This window comes from Lissotriton vulgaris, chromosome 7 (assembly GCF_964263255.1).
Source record: "Lissotriton vulgaris chromosome 7, aLisVul1.2, whole genome shotgun sequence".
Taxonomy (NCBI): Eukaryota; Metazoa; Chordata; class Amphibia; order Caudata; family Salamandridae; genus Lissotriton; species Lissotriton vulgaris.
The window spans coordinates 1,191,297,544-1,191,318,049 of NC_141695.1; the positions used below are offsets into that span (position 1 = coordinate 1,191,297,544).

At 50.2% G+C, this 20,506-nt stretch overlaps 1 protein-coding gene across 1 annotated transcript in view; it reads left to right on the forward strand.

Annotated features, from left to right (window-relative positions):
• The window catches only part of SRCAP (Snf2 related CREBBP activator protein), a 1,720,489-nt gene that overhangs the window by 532,875 nt on the left and 1,167,108 nt on the right, over positions 1–20,506 (forward strand). The window contains exon 12 of the mRNA XM_086931673.1: positions 19,548–19,762. Coding sequence (XP_086787799.1) covers positions 19,548–19,762 — 215 coding nt within the window. The remainder of the gene's footprint in view (positions 1–19,547; positions 19,763–20,506) is intronic.

Genomic DNA, 20,506 nt, shown 5'->3' on the forward strand with positions numbered 1-20,506 from the left:
TAGAAATGGGGGCTCCAGTCTATCTTTGCCAACAGCTATGAAACCTCCATGTAGACACTTTTGCCAAAATTAGGTATGGGAATAAAGGGGAACTTTAAGCTCCGATCCCCGTAGAGAAGGGCGTAAGACAATGTTGCGTCCTCGCTCCAACACTCTTTTCCTTTTTTCTAAATGGGCTAATTGCGGATTTGTTAGCGGCTAAAGACATAGATTCTCCTAAACTTGCAAACCGCAGAATGCCAGCTGTAATGTTTGCGGATGACATGCTGCTCTTATCAAAAACACCAATGGGGATGCAGCGTGTCAGAGACATTTAGCTCTTTTTATAAGAAAAGGAACCGTGAGGTGAATTTAAAGCAAACTAAGTATATGGTCTTCCATGCAGATACCACAAACTGCCCACACCCCAAAATGGATTCAATTGCCCTTGAGAGAGTACCTGTTTTAGACTATCTGGGGCTTACTCTAAACAATACTATGGATTGGGGCCCACAGATCTCCAAGGCAGATTTAAAACTCACCCAGGTTAGTGGAGGGATTCTGAAAATACACAGGAGTTGTGCAGTAAAGATTATTGGCCCTTGCTGTAGAAATCTATAAAGTTCAAGCAAGGGGTGCTTCCTTGTATGGTGCGGAACTTTGGGGCCACTCACAGACTAAAGCATTGAGCACAACTGAGAATCATTTTTTAAGACAACTATTGGCTTTTCCTAACAGCACTCCTCTAATCCCTTTACGGATGGACCTAGGTATTCTCCCCATTGCCGAAGTGATTGCCTCACGTCCATTACTTTATTGGTGACGGCTATGGAGCATTCCCGAGCTGGCCAACTATAGAGAGGAATTAAAATAAGTAATTTCCACTTGCCCCAGTATTGGATCTTTCATAGATTCCCATGCTTTTGTATCATTCCCCGTTGTCGGAATGGGAGTCTCGGTAACAAAAATAACATAGCAGTAGGTACAAAAGAGAAAGAAAAAGGCCTAGGCCTCATCCCCTTTTGTAGCATATCCGCCTCTTTGTGTAAAAGAGACCAAATCGGGCATCAGCCAATCACAAGAGCCTCACCCCATAGAACCCTCCTGAAGGAACCTCAAAGCCTCAGATTTTCTACCGCACGTGGTGCTAGAGAGTCTCATTTGAGCTCTGCTCAACATCTACTCTTCAGAAGTTTTTCTTCAGGTCTTCTTCAGATTGTTAGCTGATCCTTCCAGGATGTCGGACAAGGAAAGAAAAGAAGGCCCTTTTCAAGCCATGTTCACCTGTGGCAAGAAAGGACTATTCATTGAGGATAAGCATAAAGACTGCATCTATTGCCTCTATCTTGATCACAAGGCTGCGGACTGTAAGATCTACCGCACCTTTTCAACCAAGACCCTCCGGGACCGTGAGGGTAGGCTTCTGACATGGCTCCAGAAGTTGAAATCCAAGAAGGATACTGTCTCCAGTGACAGTGAGGACTCTGCATCGGCGTCTTGAAGAGGAAGGTCGGTCAAAAGGGGTAGGGGTTCCTCTTGTCCTTCTGTGGAGCATCCTTCCAAGGCCACAAAAAGATCCCCAGAGAGTATGAGAGCCAGGGTCCAGGCGAATCTCCTCACCATGGTGAAAAGTAGAGGGTAGGACCATCTATTCCTTCTTAGGGTTTGAAGACTGATCCAGCCTTCAAGAAACCCTCTTACCCATCTTCTGGAAAGTCTGATAGAAGTTCCAAGTCGTCGACGTTTAAGGCGTCGTCGATGGAGGCTCCGTCGACGAAGAAAAAGTAGCCTAAACTGAAACTGGTTCCGTCGAAGGCTTGTCGACGGGGCAATCGACGACGACGGGATCGTCGACTAGGATGGAATCTTCGACGAGGATGGAATTGTCGACGACGGCTACAACAGCGTCGATGAGGGAGTCTCCGACTGCATCATTGACGAAGATGACGACAGCGGCGTCGACGACTAGGTCGATGACGACCAAGACTTCGATGACGGCGGGGATGTCGACAGTCTCGTCATCGACTGCAGCGACGACGCCTATCGTGTCGTCGGGTGTTCCTGTGTCGACGATGCATATTCCGTCGACTAAGCCGACGACGGCTGCATTTTCAGTTCCATCGTCAACGAGACAGTCGACTATTTTGGCATCGGAGAAGAGAATCACTATTTCAATGACCAGAATTACACCGGACATGACATCTCCAAGGAGGGTAACTCCCTTGCCACCAGCGCTGCTGCTTTATGAAGATGAGTCAGAAGAGGATGATCAGGACTCATATGACTACGCTGACAGTCCTTCTCAACTTCTGGTCAAGTGCCAGGAGACGGATTCGGAAGGAGGGTATGACCAAGAAGGTGATTATCATCATCATTCTGCCCAACCACAACAATATTCAGGTCGAGACATGGTTTCGGTTCCATCTTATTTCCTGCAGGATCTGCATAGGATGCAGCAGGATTACAAATCTACAGCTGCAAAGCCTGATCCGGCTCCAGTTGCGCAAGCCATGCCTGTCCCGGCGCCTACCTCAACGGCTATTCCCGAAATACCAGCTCAGGTGTCCCCTCAGCCACAGGCACCAATTCTACAAGAGCCTTCCAGACCAGCAGACACTCATGATTATTCCTCGGATGAGGATCATAATTCGGACGATGGAGCTGATCAAGCTTCTGAATGGAATGAGTACATCATTCCGGACTCTGTCTCCATGTCCGGATCCGGGGGATTCCCCGCCAGCAGATATAGGAGGATTCCATCAGCTGATGGAAAGAGCGACTGGCAGAGTCAAGTTGGCGATGCCTGCGGTGGCCTCTGAATGTTTCTTGTATGATTTCAAGGAACCTTATAGTAAGTCGACAAGGTCCATACCAATAGTGCAGCATCTGTGGGATGAAGGCCTTAGTAGGCAATAAAAAACCCAGCGACGGTGGTCCCTGTACTACCGCGTCTAGATAAAAAGTACAAAGCGCCTGACGATGGTCCAGCTGCCTTGACGGGCCACCCAAAACCGGACTCTGTAATTTCTCAAGCGGCGCAGAGAAAATCCCACAACTCCTCTGCTCCTTTAACAACTCCTCCTGACAAGGAAGGAAGGAGATTGGACAATGCCGGTAAGAGATTCTCTTAAATGGCGAGTCTTCTGGTGCGGGCAGTTAATTCCCTAGCTATATTGGGCAGATATGACCGCCAACTATGGTGTGATGTCGCACCGTTCCTGGATCAGCTTCCTCCAGAATCAAAAGTAGAAGCAAAAAGGTCTTACAGGAAGGGGAGGCTACATCAATGGAGATCATTGTAGGAAGGTGGATATCTGACTATGGTTGCCCCCAACTTTTTGCCTAGTGTTTTGCTGGTTTTCGACATAGTTGGCCTGGGATCCTGCTATTCAAGACCCCAGGCTTCCTGCTCTCTGTTAAAATAGACTCCATGTACCTTAGGTACATATCTAATTTTATACTGGGTCCCCTTATCAGCCCCTGTACAGTGTACCTTAGGTACCCAGGGCATAGGTGCACCCAGGGCCTACCAGGGGCTGCAGCATGTATTATGCCACCCCTGGCAGGCCATCCAAATTGACACAACTGGCTGGTAACACAGCTGGGGCAAGGTGGTGTAATCACCTTTTGCTGTAGATATAGTATACCTATATCTAACCCTAAAATGGACACATATACTCCTATGTCACTCCTATGGCAGGCCTTATCAATCCTGAAGGAAGAGTGCTTGTAATTATGTGAGATGGTGCTCTAGCATGAGCTGAGCCTGTCTGCAGCTTTCGGAACCATGTCCTTATAGCTGTTCCATGATAACGCTATACCATATACTCTTAAGTGCATTATAATCCTTGCGGTTATTGCTAACTTTGGCATAGCATTATCAAGACACCTCCTGGTCCACGTGGCTGCAGAGTCAAGCGTCCACTCTTCACCTGATTGCGACGACAGCATCTGGTTCCTTCCTGGTTCCACTCCGGTCACTGGCTAGTGACTGTGAATATTGTCCCCTCTGCTTTCGGTCTCCATCTTCCTTGATCCACCCTTGGATCACTCCGGACAACTTCCTCCTGGTCGCCTGCAGCATCTTTCTTCAAGGCTCTATAGACTTCAACGCGGAAACCCGACACACTTTCACACCTATGCACCCGCAGCCCGTGGGTGAGGTAACAAGAGCATTTCGGTGCTCATAGGTAGATTGACTCTCCTAGTGTCAAGGTATCCTGTAGTTTTAGTCGTAACCAGTCGGACCTGTCCGTACTCACCTATTTTGTAACTTGTTTGTGCCCATTGACTTTGTACCGCATCTCGCGTGTGAGTTCATACTCTGCACACGCGTCCCGTGGGCCTCCTGCTCCTTACCTAAGGTTAGGATAGTGTAGTCCCAGCGATCCTACAGCCTCTGGGCATCTTTATTTCTTCTATCGTTCACCTTATACCATTTACTTAGTATATGGTTTGTCGTGCCCCTAGGGCACCATTGTAATTTGTGCGACTTACTGTATTTTTGTTGAGTCTTGTTATGTGCTTAGCCCTCTGATCTCATAAAGAGTTCAGAGGTGTTTGTTAGTAATAAATACATTGTATATTTTCATAACAACCTGTGTGGTGTCCTTTCATCTGGTGTTCAAGGGGTTATATGTGGTAAAACAGCTGGCTTCACACGCCAAAAGAGTTTAGCCTAAGACTGCTTTGTCCATGCTACAATTAGGATAGCTGGTCTAGAAGGTTGACATATTCACCATAAGGGTTGTTTGGACTGATAAAAGGTGATCACTAGAACATGTCCGGAGTGATCCAAGGGCGGATCGAAGAAGATGCAGACCTGAAAGCAGAGGGGACAGTGTTCAAAGTCACTAGCCAGTGACCGATGTTGAACCAGGAAGGAACTAGATGTCGTCGCGATCAGGTGAAGATGTGACTCTTGACTCTGCAGCCACATGAACCAGGAGGCGTCGTCGATGACCAGGATGGAGGCACGAGCTGTCCCACACAGGCTCTCGCTGTCGGCGGTGTCTGTTCCAGGATCGAGTCAACAGGCCTTGGCAAATGCAACCCACGTGGTTAGTGAAGATGGCGTCTGGTGCGGACCAGGAGGGTCCGGGGTACTTCTCCTTTGCAGAGAAGCAAGGGCCAGTCTGGAGCAACCAGACCAGCGGTGTATTTTCAAGATTTCTTCGTCTAGGAGGCCACTAGCCAGCCGGCAAATGACCAGACAACGCATCGAGTAGCAATCAAGCAGAAGGGCCCCACGCAGATCTCGTGGATGCTGGAGGGCTGGCCTTCGGTGCAGGAGCTGCTCGGGGCTGGGGCTTCTCAATCCCCAAAGCACTCGCTCAAGGGTGCCTCAGAGGTCCTGCTGGAAGCGAAGTGCAGTTTCTTCGAGATGGCCGGTCCCACGTGTCTCGTCGCACCCACGGATCTCAGCTGTGCTGCAGATGTGAGTTGAGGGCGCAGAGGTCTGGAAGTCCGAGTCTCGTTGGGCTTTGACATCTGGTTCCGCCAGGAAGGACGACAAAGTGAACCGCTAGGACGCTTGATGGTGCCTGCAGTTGCAGGGTGGTCACTCCTTGGCCACAAGGGAGATTTCTTCAGTCTTCTGTGGAGCAGAACGTCTAAGTCCAGAGTTTCTTCTTTGTAGAGTTGTTCAGGATAATCTAATTTTGAATGGGACCAGCTCCTACCTTTATCCTGCTAAAGGGGGCTGTACTAGCGACTAGGTCCCTCCCATGGGTGGCACCAGGAAGGGGGGGGCGGGTTACACCCCCTATCCTTTGTCAGGTTTCGCGCCAGAGCTGGGACTGGAGTGCCCCAGCAACTGGTTTGAACTGTGGTACGCAAAGGGAAACCTTGTGTGCCCCAGGCATGTCTAATTCCTATCAGCCCTGCCTTTCTGGCTACACAAAGTCCAGTCTGCGGTGGTGCTGACACCTCCCCAGGCAGGAAACCTTTTGTCCAGGCCTCCATTGTTGGAAGGACTCCCAGCAGCAGGAGGTCAGACTTGTGTCTGTGGCAGCAGCATCCATTTTGTGATGCTGAGGCTCGGGCTAACTTTAACCGGGGTTACAGTTACTTACATGTCTTATCCCTCTAGAAGGGTGAAATGCTACCCCTGTCGCCAGAACTGGCGAGGGGGTAGTATTCCAAAGCGTATGACACCTTACACGACATGTTTCGATAATGCTATGCCAAAGTTAGCAATAACGGCGAGGATTATAATGCACTTAAAAGTATATGGTATAGCGTTATCATGGAACAGCTATAAGGACATGGTTCCGAAAGCTGCAGACAGGCTCAGCTCATGCTAGAGCACCATTTCACATAATTCCAAGCACTCTGCCTTCAGGATTGATAAGGCCTGCCATTGGAGTGACTTATAGGAGTATATGTGTCCATTTTGGGGTTAGATATAGGTATACTAGATCTACAGCAAAGGGTGATTATACCACCTTGCCCCGGCTGTGTTACCAGCCAGTTGTCTGTTAAGACGGCCAGCCAGGGGTGTCCTAATACATGCTGCAGCCCCTGGTAGGTCTTGGGTGTACTTATGCCCTGGGTACCTATGGTACACTGTACAAGGACTTATTAGAGTGACCCAATACCAATTGATAAATGCACCTAAAGTACATGTGTGTCAATTTAGAGAGAGAACAGCTAGGCTGTGGGTCTGATTAGCAGGCCCACAGCCAGGGAAAGTCGTAAACCAGTGAAGCAAAAAGCAAAAATCTGAGGGGACCATAGGATTGCAGACCCTACTCTCCTACAGTGCTCAACATCATTTGAAAGGGCCATGCCTTGGAATTCACTCACATCCCACCACCCAAGCCCCCTGCAACCATTCTGTCAAAACACCTGCGTCTTCTCCGGCTCGAAGTTCATCAAATGCTCCTGAAGGGGGCAATAGAGCCGGTTCCCTCCGACCAAAAAGGACAGGGATTCTATTCCAGGTTCTTCCTGGTAAGGAAGACGCTAGAGAAATGGCGCCCCATTTTAGATCTCAGGGAGCTCAACACCTATCATCTCCCTGTCTTTCCGGATTGTCTCTCTTCAAGACATCCTGCGGCTGGTCAATCCGGGGGATTTCATGGCCACGCTCTATCTCGAGGATGCGTACTTTCATGTACCGATTCACCAAGCGCACAAAAGTTTTCTACGATTTACAGTAGCCAAGAGCCATTTTCAATTCAAGGTTTTACCCTTTGGTCTTCACTCAGCCCCGAGGATCTTCACGAAGGTGCTGGCGCCAGTAGCGGCTTTCCTGCGAAGGAATCATTCTCAAGTCTTCCTTTACCTGGACGACTGGTTGCTGAAGGCCCTGTCCAGGGGAGCTGCGCGGGACGCGGTTCAGGCATGTACATACCTGTTTTAAAATCTAGGACTCACTTTAAACAAAGACAAATCATCTCTGGCCCCATCCAGGAAGGCACGTTTTCTGGGAGCCATCCTGAACTCAAAACTCTCAAAAGCTTTTCCAACCCGAGAAAGGCGGGAAAAACTGCAGTCCGTGACTCTTGACTTACGAAAAAAGGTGTCTTTCACTACGCCGCTACAAATCTCTGCTGGGGGTAATTTCGTCATGCATACCTCTGATTCCTCACTGCAGACTGCAAATGCGTCCTCTTCAGGAGCAACTGGACATCCAATGGACACAGATCCCCTGCTCATTCGACGACAAGGTGACAGTCACTCCGACAATGAAAAGAGCGGCCCTGTGGTGGACAGACCAGAGAAACTTGTCCCACGGTTTATCCTTCGTAAGTGATCCGTCTCCTCAAGTAGTGACAACGGATGCGTCGTTGGATGGTTGGGGAGCGGTGATGCAAGACCTGCATGTTAGTGGCCATTGGTCTCCTCACGATCGTCTGCTCCACATCAATCTCTTGGAGCTAAGAGCAAAAAAACTGGCTCTACAAGCCTTTCTCTCTCGCCTAGGAGGTTCGCTAGTTCTCATCAGGGCGGACAACAACTTTTGCGGTTTAGTACTGGGCTGAAGGGTACAGTACTGGCTTCTCCCCTGATCACAGGTGAGTACTTACGAATTCGGGCTTGTGATTTTATGTGAATATTTTTAGATTTCAAAACTTCACACTTAAAAAAATTTCGAGTCAAAATGAGTCAATGTTATACAATGGCTGGTAAGTAAATTACCCGTTTCCAGGTGAGTACTTGGTTGGTTCAATTAAGGTTCTCATCCAGGGGATACTCCTCAATAGTTATAATCTATGAATAATCCCCGCCCATGTGCGGGATCCCGGAGCATATAAAAAAATACATATAAATATATATGTATATATATATGTGAAAACATATATTTGCAGCCTAAAACATTTCCCAACTGGCAAAACTGTCGCAAAATTACATGAATTAGCATACACACTGTAGTACTCTCCCAACCCCTAAGGAAGAGAGAGAGAGAGCAGTAAACATTTGCATACAACAATGCTTTATTGCCATAGGAAAAACCTGTAATTGCAGGCATTTGCCAGTAGGCTGCCGTAGAGTATAAAGAAACAAAGAAAACGGACACCTTGCCTCTAAGGCATTAGAGTAGGAGTACCGTGCCTTTAAGACTTGAAGGCGACCCCCTGCTCCCATGGTGCACCACAGGTGGCAGTTGGGCCAGTTCTTTTTTCCGGCTCCTTCTGTGAGGATCCTGGAGCTTGAGCTCTTCAGTTTTTGACTGAAATTGTTATGTGCGAGGCATGAGGGCTGCTGAATTCATATCTGTGCATAGATCGCCGCCTAGTGTTGGGTCCGGATGATTGCACATTGTTGTCCTGGAAGAGTCTTCGAAGTATCACGAGATAGGTGGCTCCTCCCCTGGACTACAGTGCGCATGGGCATCCTCTCCATCCCCAGATTTATTTCCACCATTGGGTTCGGATGTCTAATCTCGTACTCCAGTTAATTAACTTGTACTCTTCTGTTCCTACGGCCAAAAGGCTTTTCTTAGCGTCTGTATTGTTTTGTTCGTGCCTGGCCCTTTCGGTTCTTCGATCGGCATCGAATAAAGAATCTCGACGACTCAGGCCCAGACTACATCGACGATGGAACGGACCCCGTTTAAGCGGTGTCCTGTGTGTAATTCCAAATATTCGAACTTAGATGTGCACCCAGTGTGCAACACCTGCTTGTCCCCCGACCACGACGAGTCGAAATGTTTCGCCTGCTCAAAGTTCCGATCTAAGAAGACTATCAAACTTCGGCGCGCGGCAAGGCAGTCGGCCCAACAGTCGGCTCCAGCACCTGCGAAATCTTCGATGCCGGGGACGAGGAACTCTTCCAAGATGAGGAAGATGAGGAAGAGGCGGAAGATGACGTTCCCGAAGAAACTTTCGAAATGGACGAGCCAGACGAGGAGTTCGGCCACGACCAGGATGTCTTCGAGGTAGGGGACGACGAACAGGCCCTTGCGGCCGTTGATGACGACTCCGGTGGTGAACCGAGTCCGCCCACTGCTCCGGGGCCTATCATTGACATTCAGCCCGCTCCGGCTCCGGTCGAGGCATCGCCGTAAGGCCTTAGCCAAGATCTGTCCATTCGATCTACAGCCCCGCGTCATAGCCAGGCTAAGACCCTTTCACAGGAGCCATCGGTCGATTCCGTGAAATCGAAACCGAAACAGTCGAAGGAGAAATTGAAACCGAAACTGCTCAAGATGGTGATCGGTTCGACGTAGACGCCCGCCTGGAAGGTCGTCGTCGATCCTTCGACGCCGAAGATACCCGTCGCTGGGATTCCGAAGCAGGGCCCTGACACCAACACCGTCGCCTCGAAGGCCTCGGCGCTGGTGCCCGCGTCCACTACCAAACATGGCGATAAGGGCAAGGGACTTCCTGTCGGGAAAGGTCTGCAGCCACCCCTCTCGGGACTGAAGCATGGGCTGGCGAAGAGGGTCGAAGCCGCGGCAAAGGTCGCCCCAAAATTGTCGTAGACGCCGAAAGTCGGAGGCGCACCGCGCACTGAGGTCGATTCGACGCGCTCAAGCGAGCGGCCTACTCAGGCGTCGAAGAAAAACGAAGCCGGCACTTCCGCTTCCAAGCAGACTGGATCGACGCCACTTAAGTTTGGCCTTCCACCCACTGCACGTCCAAAGTCTCAGGAGGCTTCCAAGGTGGCGAAGGTGTCCTCACATGCACAGGTCGTCTATCATGAACCTTCTTACGACAACCAAACAAAACTGTTCATCGACTCGGAGTCAGGCAGGCTTACCGTCCACAAGCGGAAGATTGCGCCTGAACACCCTTTGGAGGGTTACAAAATTCCTCTCAAAAAGAAGATGGTCTCCCCCACCTCTCCGGTTCTTGTTGAACATCTTCAGGACTACTGACACCATGCTGTTCATTCTCCTACACAAAGTGAGGAGGACTTAACTGCAGACTACAGCCACATGGGCTTCACTTACAATACAGACACTGATCAAGATGTCTCCAATCAGTGGTCAGGGGCAGCGGATCAAGGCGATGACCCTGATGACCCCCAGGTCACCCCGGACTCTCAGTCCTATAATGTCAAACAATCTCCGACTGAGGACACCGCAGCGTTCAATGCATTGATAGAGCGCGCTGCACTCAATCATGACGTTGAAATGCATGCTGAGCCAGTGGATGAGGACTTCTTATTCGACACCTTCTCCACTTCTGAGCGCTCCACAAAAACTCTACCCATGCTTAAGGGGGTCCTCAAACATGCCACAGCCATTTTCAAAGAGCCCACGAAAGCCAGGGTTATCAATCCACGGATCGACAAATACAGGCCTGCTCCAGTGGACCCCACCTACATCAAAGGACAGCTCCCCTTGGACTCCCTTGTGGTGGCTAACGCGCGCAAAAGGGCTAACTCTCAATCAACGGGACAAAGAGTCCAAAATCTTTGAGATATCGGGGAAGCCGGTGTCGGCGCTGGCCGCTAACACTTGGAGAATAGCCAATACACAGGCCCTGTTGGCTAGGTACGACAGGGCGTACTACAACACCCTGGAGCAATTGATGCAGCACATGCCTGATATGTACAGAGAGGCTGCGGAAATGGTTATACAAGAGGGTAAACTGATCTCAAATGCGTCCAAGTGCGCACTGGACGCACTGGACGCAGCGGACACTGCAGCGAGAGCAATCAATACTAGCGTGATGCTGCGACGCCGCGCATGGCTGCGCATCTCTGGGTTTCTCTGGGTTTAAACCCGAGATCCAAACTACTCTTCTTAATAAGCCGGTTGATCGGGACTTTCTGTTTGGACCCGATGTGGACACAACACTCGAGAAAATGAAAAAAGACACAGACAGCAAAGTCCATGGGGGCTCTCCAGTCACAGCACTTTCGGAGCGGTTCCTTTCGTCGCTCCGGTAACAGGGGGGCAACAAGAGGGCAGGCTCTACAGCACTCCCAGTATACCAAAAGCAACACGCAATCTGCATACACTAAAAACACCAGAGGTGGTTACCGTGGGAACAGCGCCAAAGGGAGAGGCCGCGGCAATAACAGCGCCAGGTCCTCCACTCCCAACAAACAGTGACTCCTTGTCACTGCCCCCGACCATCTAACACCTGTCGGGGGGAGACTCCAGCAGTTCCTGCCACACTGGGAAAACATCACAACAGACAGGTGGGTGAGACAACTTATCCGTTACGGCTATTGTCTAGAATTAACCTCTACCCCCCCCCCCCCCCCCCCCCCAACATACCCCAAGAAGTTGTCGTATGTCCGCAGAGCACTCGCACTTATTGCAGCAAGAAGTTCTCTCCATGCTCCAAAAAGGGGCCATAGAACTGGCGCCTGCCGAAGAAAGGGGTGCAGGGGTGTACTCCCTGTACTTCTTAATTCCAAAAAAGGACGGGTCCCTAAGGCCCATTCTAGACCTCAGACCCCTTAACCAGTACATCCTCTCGGAGCACTTTCACATGCTAACTTTGCAACAAGTCCTGCCGCTGCTCCGTCAGGGCGTCTTCCTAGCCACCCTGGACCTCAAGGATGCGTATTTCCACATTCCCATTCACCCAAGCCACAAAAAGTATCTCAGGTTCACAGTGAACAGTCAGCATTACCAGTTCAAAGTCCTGCCATTCGGGGTCCCTACCGCTCCCAGGGTTTTCACCAAGTGCTTAGCGACTGTGGCAGCGCACTTGCGCAGGGAAGGTGTTCACGTGTATCCCTACCTGGACGACTGGCTCGTCCAGGCAAGGTCTGCCGTACAGTGCGGCCACGACATGTCGCGGACCATTCACCTCCTTCACAGTCTAGGGTTCTCTCTCAACTACGCAAAGTCTCACCTGCAGCCGGCCCAGGTCCAGCAGTACCTGTGGGTGTCAATAAACACCCAGTCGGCCACGGCGCAGCCGGCCGCAGCCAGGGTCAACAGCATGCAAGCGCTCATCCGGAGGTTTCAACCTCAGCACTCCCTCCCGGCACAGGTTTTCATGCAACTGATCGGCATGATGGCATCCTGCATATTCATAGTCCCGCACGCGAGGCTGCACATGCGACCCCTCCAGGAATGCTTAGCCCGTCAGTGGAACCAGGCTCATGGCCATCTAAAAGACCTAGTGTTGGTGACCGGTCGTGCTTACAACTCTCTGCATCGGTGGAACCCACGAAACCTTTGCAGGGGACGACCGTTCCAGGAGCCTGTACCACAGATAGTACTGACGACGGACGCATCTCTCCAGGGTTGGGGGGCACATGTCCTCCACTACACGGTGCAGGGACTATGGACTGCGCAACAGCAGAGGATGCATATCAATGTGTTGGAACTCATGGCGATCTTCATGGCACTGAAGGCATTCAAGTTGCACCTGTGCAACAAGGTCGTGTTAGTCCGAACGGACAACATGACCGCCATGTATTACATTCAGAAGCAGGGAGGCACGCACTCCCCACAGCTGTCTCACCTAGCCCAGAGCATGTGGAAGTGGGCCATTCAGAGGAACATCTTCCTCATGGCGGAGCATCTCCCGGGTGTCGACAACCAGATGGCGGACCTGCTCAGCAGGCACAGTCATCAGATGCACGAGTGGGAGATCCACCCGTCGGTTCTCCGTCCGTACTTCCTGCAGTGGGGTCATCCAGACATCGACCTGTTCGCCACAAGCGAGAACGCTAAATGCCCAAACTTCGCCGCCAGGTTCCCACACCCGCAGTCTCAGGGCAATGCGATATGGATGAACTGGTCAGGCAGATTTGCGTACGCTTTTCCGCCAGCCCCCCTCATACCTCTGGTGGCGCGCAAACTGCGACAGCACTCCATGACACTCATCCTGGTTGCTCCAACGTGGGCACGGCAGGCTTGGTACACCACGTTCCTGGAACTTTCAGTGGTGCCTCACCAGCGACTGCACCTCACTCCCAGCCTCCTCACGCAGAGCCATGGTGACATTCAGCACCCAGATCCACAACAGCTTAACCTTGCGATTTGGCTCCTGAGGTCATAGTTTGGATACCTGAACTTGCCTCCTGAGTGTATGGACACCATCAAGGAGGCGAGGCGACCAACTACCAGGGCCTGCTATGCGGCCAAATGGAAGCGGTTTGTTATTTACTGCTCCATCAATAACATTAACCCGTTGGACCCATCTACGCAAAACATCATATGTTACTTGTTGCATCTTTACCAATGCAACCTGGCGTACAGTTCTATCAGGATCCATCTCGCGGCCATAGCCGCTTACCTTCAAAACAGGCAACACCTTTCCGTTTTTAGGGTACCTGCCATTAAAGCCTTCTTAGAAGGCCTTAAAAGAGTGATCCCTCCCAGACACCCCCCTTCACCAGTCTGGAACTTAAATATCGTTCTCACCAGACTCATGGGGCCACCCTTTGAGCCACTCCATTCCTGTGACATACAGTTCCTCACCTGGAAGGTGGCCTTCCTCATAGCTATTACATCCCTGCGGAGGGTCAGTGAGCTGCAAGCCCTCACAATTCAGGAACCCTACCTGCAAATCCATGCAAATAGAGTGGTGCTTCGCACCAACCCTAAATTCATGCCAAAAGTGGTTTGGCAGTTCCACATCAACCAAAATATTGAACTGCCCGTTTTCTTTCCTAACCCAGATTCGGTGGCAGACAGAGCACTGCACACCTTAGATGTCAAAAGAGCTCTCCTGTATTACATCGACAGGACGAAAGACTTTCGAAAAACTAAACGGCTATTTGTTGCATTCTCTCCACAACATAAAGGCAACCCTATCTCCAAATCAGGTATAGCCAGGTGGATTGTTAAATGTATCCAGATATGTTATCAGAAAGCTAAACGCACACTAACAGTTCCCCCTATAGCGCATTCCACATGCAAATTGGGGGCCTCCATGGCTTTCCTGGGTAATATTCCTCTAGAGGACATATGTAGAGCAGCCACATGGACCACTATACATACATTCACCAAACACTACTGCGTAGATGTACACTCCAAACAGCAAGCTGCTGTAGGTCAGGCTGTTCTCAGGACTCTTTCAGACTGCTGCAGCTGGCGCGGGCACCCGCAAGTGAGGAGGAAACTGCTATTTATTCTATGCACAGATATGAATTCAGCAGCCCTCATGCCTCGAACGGAATATGCTACTTACCAGTATGCATCTGTTCTTGGCATGAAGGGCTGCTGACATTCATATCGCCCGCACTCCTCCCTGGTGCCTGTCGCAGCTGCGGCTCTCAGAAGCATTTTCAGGCATGGTCATCACTTTCAGTATTACGCTCCATCTCTGCCACAATAGCGAAAAACAACCTGGGGATGGAGAGGATGCCCATGCGCACTGTAGTCCAGGGGAGGAGCCACCTATCTCGTGATACTTCGAAGACTCTTCCAGGACAACAATGTGCAATCATCCGGACCCAACACTAGGCGGTGATCTATGCACAGATATGAATGTCAGCAGCCCTTCATGCCAAGAACAGATGCATACTGGTAAGTAGCATATTCCTTTGAGTGATTTTTCTCAGAAAATTTGACGTCTTCTGGGTTTTTAAGTCTTCTGCTCTGTTTTTTGTGGTGTTCCACAATTTTTTTTCTGTCAGAATGCCTGCTTTATTCCGGTAGTGTCCTTCTTGTGACAAGAAGATGGCCCTGGCTGACCCACACTCAGTGTGCATCGTGTGCCTTCCATCTACATGCGACCCTGACCAGTGCCATCACTGTCAGAAGTTCTTTAGGCGGACTCTTCGCCACAGAGAACGAATTAGACTTCATGCCATGTTGGAGAAAGACAAGTCATCAGGTGGGCGGCCATGGAGGCCCCAGAACGTCTTCAAGCAAGCATGCTAAAAAACAGCGACATTCCGCATCTCCTGCCTCCAGAAAAAGGAAGGAAAAAGATCTCCATCGAAGAGGCCTAGACGCTCTTTTGGATCACCATTGCGACGTCAAAAGTCTCAGTTGCAGCCAAGTAAGTCGACGTCGAGACGCCACACTTAGGGCTCGAAGTCTGTGGCTGCTTATGTGTCCAGGTCTCCGTCGACGTCCAGGCTTCCGTCGACGTCGAGACACTCTCCGCCACCCTAGAGTGGGTCAGCGTCGAGAGTATGATGGCTTCCAGATTGCCGCCGTCGAGAGGGTCGTCGAGATCCCACCATTCGACGACGAGGAGGTTGACACCTAGGCGACGTCAAGAGGAGTCGCTGTCGAAGAAGGTTGTAGTCGACACGACGTCAAAGGTCGTCGTCGACAGGACGCCATGGAGGTTCGCCTTTTTCTCGACGTTGAGAAAGATCGCCGTCGAGGTCACAGACTCTACGCCGATGATCGCAGTCGAGATCGCCAAGGCGGGGACAATCTACGTCGAACACCACGTTCGACGCCATTGGTCACACAAACGTCGACGTCGAAGCTTTCGCTGTCGAGGGAACCGGACACTATGATTGTAGAGTCTCCTGGTTCTGGGTCATCAGGGGACAGATCTTCATCTCCTCATTTGAACATCGTGAAGATTTCTCCAGAAGCATCCCCCAGATCAGCGGACAGATCACGCAGTGTGTCATCTCACCATCCTCAGGGAGCGTTTCGGGCGGTCGCAGTACTCCGGTCTCGGATTACTTCCGCACGTTCTCTCCTTCCGCTCCAAAGACAAGCACTCCGGTCAGACCGACTAAGTCTCCTCCACGGAGGCCTCGTCCTTCACTCAGACCAAGATCTCCTGCCAGATCACGCTCTCCGGTATGGCCCAGATCACCTGCCAAGCCAAGACCTTCCCCCAGACCAAGATCTCCTGCCAGATCACGCTCTCTGGTACGGCCCAGATCACCTGCCAAGCCAAGACCTTCCCCCAGACCAAGATCGCCGCCTGGACATCTGCCTAGATCCAGGGGTCGGCACAGCCATCGAGACAGGTCTCATCACAGAGAACGCACTAGATCTCCGACTTGGTCCTCTTCCACGAGGTCTATGGTCCGGAACTATTCTCCGATCTTTTCCTCTACTCCTCCGTCAAGAGTCTCACCTATTGATATCGCAACCTTTACAGATGTGCTGGGCAGGGGGGCAAAGAAGCTGAAAATCTCTTTGCATACTCCTGTGGTCCCTACCTCTATAAGTTTCGACACACTTCATCACCGGACAGCGCCTAGACCGCTGCTGCCCCTGGTGCCTGGCTTCCTTGAACCGGTGATGGCCACCTTCCTCACACCCGCAGTGGTAGGTTCTGTTCCATCAAGACTTGCCAAGAAGTACAAGGTGCCCGCAGAGGACCCCTTGTTCCCAAAATCGGATCCTCTGGCTGATTCAGTTATTGTAGCGGCTGCCACGAAGTCTCATTCAGCCTCTACCTCTTCTTCGGTACCCTCAGAAAAGGACAGCAAACTAATGGATTTGTTTGGCAGAAAGGTATGCAGCACCTCTGCTTCATATATGAAGGTGGTCAGTGCTGCTGCTCTACTTGGAAGGTACGATAGGTCCCTCTGGGACTCCCTTACTCGCTTCACAGAGAAGCTTCCGAAGGAAGACAGGATTTTGTCGATATCCTTCTGGAGGGAGGACTCGTAGCCAACCAGGTTATTAGTGCCGCGGCAGACGCTCTGACCTCGCGGCCCATGGCTACTCCCATGGAATCTGTTCACGCCGTTCGGCGTGGCTCCGCCTCATGGGCCTCAAACCGGATGCTCAGAAGAAAATCTTGAACCTCCCCTTTAATGGTTCTTCTCTCTTTGGTCCACACGCTGATGATGAAGTGACAAAAATGAAATCTGAAATGGACACTGTGAAGGCGGTGGGTTTGGAAAAGCGTAAGTAATTTAAAAAGAGCTTTCATCAAGGGGATAAGCGTCCTTACCAGCAGAGGGTCCAAACCCCTCAATGGTCTTCCCAAATTCAACAGACAACCCAATTTCAGCAGAGACGTCCTGGTAGAGGCAGTGGCAACAATAACAAGCAGCAGTCTGCCTCCAAACAGTCTCCAAAACCCTGAGTTGTTGCTTCCTCCGCAACTGTTCGCAACTCCGGTGGGAGGGAGTGTCATCGTCTGGAAGAGTGGAGATCCATAACAAAGGACAGATGGGTGCTGAATATTGTGTAGCATGGTTACTTGCTGAGGTTCAAGTCCCTTCCCCCGCAACTTTTTCCTCAAGTAAAGTTACTTCCCCATTTCCCCAGTCAGCTGCTGCAGGACGAAGTCTCTGCCCATCTCAAGAAGAAAGCTATAGAGGAGGTTCCTTCCATGCAGAGGAATCAAGGGGTCTACTCCCGCTATTATCTTGTTTAAAAAAGAGGAGCAGTCAAAGAATACAGGCCCATTCTAGACCTACGAATACTAAACAGAATCATCTGGATAGAAAAATTCTGCATCTAGCACTGCACCACATCTTTCCCTCCTGTTGGGCTGAGGGCCCATTTCATTTGAGCTGCGGCTACTACTGCCCTGGGCCAGGGAGTCCCCTTGCAGGGCATCGGTCAGGCAGCTACGTGGGCCTCGCTGCACACGTTCGCAAGACACTACTGCCTGGACAGCCAAGTCTGGAGGGATGGCTTTTACGCTCGCCCCGTTCGTTGGTATTAGATTCCCATCCTCCCCGTTCTGTGAACCGATATCTAGGGTTAAGGTCATCCCCTTCAGGGCCCTAGTTTCATGGCACTAGTGTTGGTTTTTATCATGGCTCTGCGTTTCTGACGCGGAAATGCTGTGTCTAAGAACTGAAGTCAGCGCGCAAGGGCGGCGTCTAAGTACTCCGGCGACGTCATCCCGTCGCCAACGACGCTGATGGACGCGGAGCTGCAGACGATGCCTACCGACTCGCAAGGGTACTGCTACGCAGAAGTTTCCGGATCCAGTCTGACGCCTGAGGAATTATCTAAGGTAAGGAATCTAATACTAACTACTGTTTCTTACAGGTATATCGTTACCGAAGGTAAGTAACTTGTGCGACAGTGGCAGATCGCAGGTAGATATTAGGAAAAATTCCAGATTTCATCACCAAGCTTCCAAGGCCTCACAGGTGGGCGGCCATCTTGGATGTGCGACACCTAGCGCTTCTGACCTCGCCAGTTCTGGTACACAGAGCTTCTTCTTCTGTCAGTACAGCAACAGTTTCCTTTGGATCCTATTCCGTCATTACTGACTATGTCCCAGGGCCAGATACTTGTTCTCGAGTGTTGGAAACTTTCATAGATTTACATGCGACCCACCCTCATCACCTAGGAAAGCTCAACCTTCTGCATGTTCTTTGTTACACTATGGCACTAGGGCTACGAAAATCTGAAGGTCTGAGTTTCTCTCCGGAGGGTTCTAAGGGGTGAGGCTGATCTGATTGTTGATTTTATTTGGTCTCTTTTACAAAACAGGTGGATATGTTACAAAACTGGAATGGGCTTAGGCCTGGTTTCTGGTTTGTAATGGCTTTGCATTGCTATTTTGATATACCGGGGACACCAATCTTGACGACTAGGAATGATCCAATCATGTGAATCAATGAAAGTTTCCAATACTCGCGAACTAAAGTTACAAGTAACTTGTTTTCATATCCTATAATGCACCCCACCTTAGATCTCAAAGTTCTGCTGTAGGGGTGACTTACATAGAGTATATGCAGTGTACCGTAGCATGGCTCACAGCGCGTGCACCATGCATTCTGCAGTGGCAGTTTGCATGCACTTTTTATGAGAGTCCCTTTGGGTGGTATAATGCTGCAGCCCATAGGGCCCTCTTTAGTACCCATGGGTTACCATTTACTAGGGATTACGAGGTGGGCTAAAGTCCTTGCCGTTGGGTTACAATTCAAGATTTACCTTGTTGTAAGGGAAAGAGCACTGGCACTGGGAGGCCTTGTTAGCCGGGACCCAGTGCACTTTCTGTGAAAAAGCTTCAGCACTAGAGCGAACGGTGGTGGTGACCATGTCCAAATGAGCACAATCCTACAAGCGCTATATAAATACAATGACAATGTATCGGTTTCTGGCATTCTGTCAACTATTTGCAGTAGCTGTTGGTGCAAGTGATGTTTGTGATACATTGTGGTATGTCCTGTGATCTTGACTGGTCTCTGCAGTATCCTTTTGTAAGTGGGGCATTGTATCTCAAAGCATCATTTACATTCTATAGCACAAATGTGTAGCTCCTAAATGACCTCATATTAATCTGTTTGTTTTTTGGAAGATTATTCTGAGGATGAAGAAAATAGTGAAGTTGAAGATGAAGATGATGAAGGTGTTGGCGTTGAGTATCTCCTCCAGGGTACTGAAGATAACCAGAAAGGCCATCTGGTCAAGGCCTCACACAAAGAGACACTGGGACCAAAGAAAGAGATAACCGACATCGCAGCAACTGCAGAAAGTCTGCAGCCTAAAGGGTACACTTTAGCAACAACACAGGTACATTTTGGAGGCGGGTGAGAAGGGATTGGTGACTTGCTGTGGAAAGTGGTATGGAGGATGATCTAGGATTTGACTCTGGTGCTGTTGAGTGAAGGTTCAACCCAGATTTTGGATAGCAGAAGGGAGAGAAAGGGAATAGTATGGAAGAAACTTTGGAAGATTGTCATTTTCTGAGGAATGTAGACATTGTGGAGACTGGTATGAGTTTCTTTGGAAGTGAAAGCTAGATATTAGATTTAAAAAATGAGCTAACAATGCATATTTGTAAGGGTTGTTGAGAGGTGGGCATTATCCTATGTGTACTGTTGACTAATATTGTGCTGGAAACACTACTATTGCACTCCAGTGTGAGAAAGTTTCCACTTTCTGCATGGTTGCCCCCACTTATTGCTGAACTCCTGTTGTGGTTTGACTGGTTGTTTACTGGACCTCCCAATCAGGTACCCAGGGCATATGTTCTTTCCCTAAAACTGCATTGAAAACAAAACCCAATTGGCATCTCTGGCCACAGGTCAGCCACTGGTAAATGGTACCACAGGTACCCAGGGCACTGCGACAAGAGAAGGCCTCTAAGGGCTGTAGCACATATTGTACTTATTGTACCTTTGCAGGTTGCTTGTTTTGGTGCAGAACAAAGTGGAGTTGACCCTGTAGGCGAGTAGGGTCTGCAATCCTATGATCACCCAGATTTTTTTTGCTTTGTTTCACTGGTTTACGACTTTCTCTGGCTGTGGGCCTGCC